At 42.5% G+C, this 6,738-nt stretch overlaps 1 protein-coding gene across 1 annotated transcript; it reads right to left on the bottom strand.

The window, feature by feature from the left end:
• Positions 1 to 714: 714 nt before the first annotated feature.
• LOC121709388 (F-box only protein 39-like) lies at positions 715 to 3,436 on the bottom strand. The gene is made up of 3 exons (XM_042092708.1): positions 2,060 to 3,436; positions 1,189 to 1,365; positions 715 to 870 (listed from the first exon to the last, which is right to left on the bottom strand). The coding sequence occupies exons 1-3, from the start codon at positions 3,230 to 3,232 to the stop codon at positions 733 to 735; spliced, it is 1,488 nt and encodes a 495-aa protein (XP_041948642.1). The 5' UTR covers positions 3,233 to 3,436; the 3' UTR covers positions 715 to 732.
• Between the last annotated feature and the right edge of the window lie 3,302 nt (positions 3,437 to 6,738).

Here is a 6,738-nt window from a genome sequence, read left to right as displayed (position 1 = left end):
TATGGCGTGGTGGCCCCACACTCATGAATAATGACGTTAGAACTAAGCTTCTAGATAGGCGATTGGCCAACTTCCTCTACCACCATAAGTTATTCTACCATTGCACCTACTACTTAATATTAAAACATTACAATAGCCAATAATGTCGCCGCTTAACGGAACTACAAGGTCACTGAATCGAAATGGGATTGATCAAAGCACAAACAGTTGTGCTGATGACATTTTTTTTCTATCAGATAAATTAGTAGATTTCTGTAGATAATATGTCCCGATAAGGGTTTTTATGTGCATTTTTTGGGGGATGGAATATATATTTTGCTTGAAACCCCAGAAACTGTTAGAGACGAATAGACCATATAGACCTTTTTTTTTGTAGTCTATGAATCTGCAATGAAGGGGTGAGGCCTATCTGTTGACCTATTTATTGTGTGATGCTGTAAACTGGTAGGCCTGTATGTATGAACATACTGTTGACAGGTAGGCCAATACACTTTGGGTGCACAGGGTAGCCTAGCTGATACAACAATAGCAAACAAATATCCATCTTCACATGTGCACCTAGGCCAGTACGGTAAATATAACAGCATATGATGTTAAATGTAGGCTTTTCTGCTTATGCATTCTGCTTAGCAATCCCTGTCTATGGCTGTGTAAAATAAGGCTTCCTGGTGGTGGTGATAAGGGGGAAAAATGAACTCATCATAGAAATCTATGTTCGATCCACTTGTAAAGTCATTTAATGGGGAAGAGTTCAACTGAGAGCTGGAGCTCTGGGTGTGTGAAGTGGCTGTAAAAGGACATGAGCTCCTCCAGCCTCTCTTCCTCACTCTCCTCGTGGCTGTCTCCTGCGCTGAGGTAGCACACCTTCACCTGTGCAAAACCAAAACCAACTCACTGCCGTCAGACTGGTTGAATTACATCGGGCGACTTTGTAGCCTATAGTTCATTCAGTCTGAAGTACAATGACTACAATAACTGATTTAAATGGAGTAGGGAGAAACACCTTTTCTAAATCTGGATTTGGCTACATTTTAAATCTGGAATCTTTAGAACACTGCTGACTCATTTATAGCAGCAGACACAGCATTCTTTCCTTTCCTCTTTCACCTCTTATCTCCCCCCCCCACCACACACACACACTCTCTCTCATTTTCAGATGTTCATGTCACGGCTGATTGATTGACTTACATCAAAGCTCCTGAGAGGGCATCTGGTCTCCTGGCAGTACTCAAGCACCTGCTCCACAAAGCTGATGTCCAGGTAGGCATTGACCACCAGGGTGTGCAACTGGCTGCACATCATCAGTAGATCAAGTAGCTCCCTGTCCACGGACTCATAACAGTTATCGATTTCCACAGACAAGACCTGCTCTCAAACATAATGGTGTCGAAGAGCCATGATGTTATTTACCATTTATAGAGTGCCTGTTTATGGCATTGACAATGTAGGGCCTATTAAGAGTGCATTTTGTTAATATTTAGAAGTAGTCTAATCAATTGATACTTTATACTTAACTACACAGACCTATGTGTGCTATTGTTTTAATAGGTTAATGTATTAAAACACTATTATGCCTTTTAACATCAGGGGATTTCCGGGATTTAATAGCATCTTCCAAATACTATTCATTAGACCAGTGTAAGTGTATCAGCTGTTATTAAATAAATTCACTGCACTTGGCTAAATGTACACTTTCAATTAAGGGTTTGTGGACGAGGGACAATATGATTGTATGACAAATCAGAGCTGTTTGTTCATCTCTGTCCATCTATTGTCCATTGTTATGTTATGTTATGTTATGTTATGTTATGTTAAGTCATAAGAGATATAATGAAAATATGTTTAAACTAAAAAAAAAGCACGTTTTTCACCATTTCGTGCCTTTTGCATAATCCTATCCTATTGGTGCATAATGTATAGGTCATTTAACAGTCTTTTAAAGTTCGAAGGTGGTGTTCCAACTTTAAAAGACTGTGATAGTCATGTTTCCTAACATATACTGTACATCAAATGATAGTCATGTTTCTTAACATAGGCCTACATAATTTCCCAAGCCTACCTGTAGCCGGCTGCAGTAGCGTGGTAGTATGTCTCTGAATATGGGTTTGGGGCTGATGTCCTGCTCACTGAAGTTGCACTCTGACATGGCGAAGGAGGACAGAGGGACATCAGGGAGCAGGATCCTCCGCAGTCTGTCTATGTTGGTGACCCCCTCGATGTCCACCTCCACACAGAGCTCAGGGCAGCTCCGCACCAGTGAGAACCAGGCGGACCCACATACCACCTGAGAGTGTGGCTCCTCGTAATGGCACTTCAGCTTCAGAAGTTTCAGACCTGACCTTCTGACCTTCGACCCCAACGCCTTCAGCAGCTCATCAGACACACAGCTGTAGCTGAGGATCAAACACTCTAGCCTGTAGAAGCGACTGATGAGGCGTGGGAATGCCTGATGGCTGTGCATGGGCACGTCGGCCGAGAAGAACCCCTCCAGGTCCAGAGAGACGATTCCGCCGGACATAGAGCCCGTGCAGGCAAGGTGCTGCTGCTGCGCCCTGGCCACGGTCTCCAGGATCCTCAGCCCATGTGGCAGAGTGGCCCGGCAGCCCCACAGCCTCAGGTGAAGCAGGTGAGATGCCATGTGGCCCAGGAAGTGCGTCAGGCAGTGGACGACGGCGTTGCGCGTCCCTCTCGTCCACACGTCCTGCTGCAGGTCCAGGCTCCTGACGGAGAAAGAGCGCAGTCGAGCACCGGCGCCGCACAGCTCCAGGAAGAGCGCCCTGAGTGCCAGCTGGATCCTCCGGGCCACTGTCACCATGCGCCTGTACGGCAGCACCACCAGGACTTCCAGCTCCTCCAGGAAGGCGCCCAGTGAGCGTGCGTACCCCACCGCTATCTCCTGCTCAGGCCGCTGGCTCTTGGACGTGCGGCCCATGAAGCAGAAACGGCGGCGGCGCCAGAGCGCTGGGGAGCGCGTGGCACGGTGCCAGCGGCTGCAGACGAGGGAGGCCCGGGCACGGTCCTGATCGCCCACCCACCGGAGCACGTGATGCAGACACACGTCAGGCAGCAGGTCCCAGTGACACGCCGGTGACTCATCCGCAGTACTGACGTCAGCAGTGGGCTCATATCTCTCCGCGCTGCTGTCTGGGTCTGGAGTTTCACGACTCTCCTCCTGGGTGCCAGCCTCTTCCTGCTCAGGAGTGATGTTCTCACTCGGCGCGCATAGACTCATCCTCGCCAGGTCACGTTCAATTCCTCTTCCAGTTTAAAGATCATATCTTTATGGAAACTTTATTTGCTCCTAAATTAGGTTTGAAGTCCCTGTTGAATCAGCCTAAATTGAATAAACCCATTTCCTGAGTTAGGGTGGATTATGAGTGAATAGTTATTTTAAAACAGTCGTGACACTTCATAAATATCCTCTGTGATGCACGACCCACTGCTTCTTTTGAATAGAACTGATTAGAACTCTCCTGTCATTGTTGTGTCACAACATTCTAATATGTACAAGACTGTTTTACTTTTTTCTTTTTCTCATGTATAGATTCTGTTTCGCAATGCTAAAATCACAATACATTCTCTTAATTATAATTATAATAATTTCTTACATTCTTTTAATTTTATGTTTTGTGTTCAGCTGTGAGAAAGACCAGATCAAACCTGTGATGGTAGGTTGTCTTCAATCTGTGAACATTTTCTTTACCTGGCAGTTTTGCATATAAAACAATATGATTTATTTTAAATTGGCATATTGCTGCGCTTTTCTTTTTACAATGTATTGTTTTATGGTTATGGATATTGTATTTAGCAGATGCTTTTGTCCAAAGTCACTTACAGAATATGAACATTGCAATAGTTGAAATTAACAGTTTTCTTGTAAGGATACATTAAGCAAAATAGTAATAATAACAAAAATGTCAACAACAATATCAAATCAATAATGAAAATAAAAAAATAAAAAAATATATATACAAACCATAATTCTAATTAATCAAGTCTTTAGACCCCTCTTGACTAACTAGTATGGCAGGAACGCAGAACATTAGGCAACTCATTCTACCACCTAGAAATCACCAAGGAAAAGAGTCTTCAATATTTACCTAGCGTTAATAGCTAGCAGATGGTCATCAGAGGACCGCAGTGGGCGATTGGGAATATAAAGCTGGATCATGGAATTCAAATAGCAAGGAACAGATCCAGTAAGTGTCCTACAGCCCAGAGTTAGGGATTTGATTTGACTTGAATTTGTCCTGTTTTGCTGCTTGCCATCATCTTATGACTACTTGCTTAGGTATAGGGGTTGGTGTGACACCTTGATTGAATGTCATAAATACATTTAATGGTATTAGTAACTTATGTTATTAGTTACTTCATAATTTTAATTTCAAACAGCTGGCAGTTTAAAAGCAGTCAGTAGCCTAATACTTATTATTCACCACTGGATGGCAATATATTCCCTATATTTTCCTTTGCAGTGTAATATGTATCATGGAGTAAATAATATGTAGCAAAAACTAGAAAAGACTGATATTGACAGACACACCAGTGTCTGGACATAGCCCATATCTAAGAAGTGTAAAGGCACTAGAATTAATTATGCAGTGGGGGAACACACACATACAAGCACACACTCACGTGTGCACACACACACACACACACACACACACACACACATGACATGACATGAACTGAAATAACTTTGAAATAATGTATTGCTTTTTTGGCTATTCAATGATATATTTCTTAATATGTAGGGCTAATATTTTTCACACAAAAAAATGTTAGGGTTACAATCTTCTTATGATTCATGGTAGAGACAATTTTATTCACAAATTATTTCTAATGACATTTTGAAAGTGAGTGGCTTTCTTTCACAATGTAAGCCCATCTTTAAAACACTTGATCAATCTGACGTTACAAACACTAACATGTTTTTCTTCAACAGTGGAAATAATGGAATGAGGATGCCTTTTACTGAGTTGATCCCTTGACATTAAATAAAACAGGAATATCATAAAACATCTGGGCTTTGTTATGTGAATCCTAGTGAAGTTGGAAAGAGGTAGCAATATGTGATTTTGATTAAAAGTAGGCCTATGCTTTGACAACATTGCACATTACTGTAACGCTTACAGAAATCCAAGCTTTCAAAAGTGTCTCTTGGAATTGTGTGTCATTCTTCATCTTTCTCGGCAAGATGCAGGAGGTTTCAAACTCAAAGGTCTATGACCTAATGTCAGCAGTCATTGCATGGTCTGTGTAGCATGTTGATATGACATCAAAGACTTAACCATGGTCTGCACAGCTGTAGTCTCTTTTGGAAATCATTGTCCTAGATAAAAGATCTTCCAATGGATAAATAGTGTCTGCGCACCAGAGGTCAGTCACTTGTTGCTGTTGTGTTCTTCAGACCTTCAAATAATAAACATTTTGCCTGACAAAGACAAACAGAGAGAGAAATGACAGTGCTCTTGTCATGGCTATGAGGGTGCCCTGTCAGCCTTATGTACACCTCTTCAAAAAAAGTGTTACCCACAACTTTTCACGGCTATGTAACGTGCACGAAGAACAACTTAATCTTGCATAGAGACCCTGTGTGCGTGTGTGCGTGTGTCCGTCTGTGTGCACGTGTGTGTATGTGTGTGTCTATGTGTGTGTATCTGTCTGTTTGAGAGAGAGAGAGAGAGAGAGAGAGAGAGAGAGAGAGTATGTCTGTATGTGTCACGTGTGTATGCGTGACGTGTGTATGTGTTTGTGCTTGTGCCAGTGCATAATGAGTGTCATCCACTCCACAACACTAAAGCAGAAGAGCCTGATCAGCTGGAAACTTCGCTCACTGCCTTGCACAACAGACAGACTGAGGAAGTCATTTGTCCCCAGGGCCATTGAACTGTTCAATGCTTCACTTAAGGGAAGAGGAGAGATAGACTTCTCCGCATAGTCTGTCTGCCTCTCCACCCTCTCCATGTTCGAGTACTGACTGCTCACTACTGTTTTACTACTGTCCACAGCCTAATGTTTTTACTACTGTTTTACTGCTACACTGTTTTGCATGCTATATTAGCACACATGACCAATGGCTTCTGCTACAATACTGAATGGCTGTAACCCTATTGCCTCAACCTATTCTTGCCCTGACATAGTTTTTTATATTACCTTGTCTACATTATACTTTACTTTCTTATTTGTCCATATTATTTATGCTGGTCTCTAGACCTTATTCTTACACTGTTGCACTGTTGGACTACTGTTGGACTACTTTTTGCACCTTCACCATGACACTCACTCTCTTGAGCACCTCACCATGCACACAGAACTACAGGCCAGTCCTGGCCCTGTCACTGCAAGCGTCTCATGCTTGATCACCCTCAAGCACACTGGATTTTTTTGTTTAATTTATATAGTATATTTAGTCTTGTTAGTTTTTCTTATCTTCTACTGTTGTACAGTGGAGTTTTGTTATATGTTTATACTTATATTTACCATTTCTGCTGTAAGTGCATGTTGTGTGTGATGTCTGTATGCTACTGAGACCTTGAATTTCCCCTTGGGGATCAATAAAGTATCTATCTATCTATCTATCTATCTATCTAATACTTGTGTGTACGTATGTTTTTTATGCTATGTGTGTGTGTGTGTGTGGATCCACGTACCTCATGCCAGCGCAGTGTGTCCGGTGGAAGGGTCAGGTTACAGTGAGGACACATGCAGACCTCCTCTTCCTCCTCCTCCTCTTCC

This window comes from Alosa sapidissima, chromosome 5 (assembly GCF_018492685.1).
Source record: "Alosa sapidissima isolate fAloSap1 chromosome 5, fAloSap1.pri, whole genome shotgun sequence".
In the NCBI taxonomy this organism is placed as follows: Eukaryota; Metazoa; Chordata; class Actinopteri; order Clupeiformes; family Clupeidae; genus Alosa; species Alosa sapidissima.
This window is presented reverse-complemented; position numbering and strand designations above follow the sequence as displayed.

Excerpts from the sequence above, each read along its gene's own strand:
- LOC121709388 (XM_042092708.1), bottom strand. The coding sequence starts at position 3,232 with ATGAGTCTATGCGCGCCGAGTGAGAACATCACTCCTGAGCAGGAAGAG. Across the intron at positions 1,366-2,059 it reads GCTACTGCAGCCGGCTACAG|GTCTTGTCTGTGGAAATCGA; the intron begins GTAGGCTTGGGA and ends GTTTGAGAGCAG. Across the intron at positions 871-1,188 it reads GCCCTCTCAGGAGCTTTGAT|GTGAAGGTGTGCTACCTCAG; the intron begins GTAAGTCAATCA and ends GGTTTTGCACAG.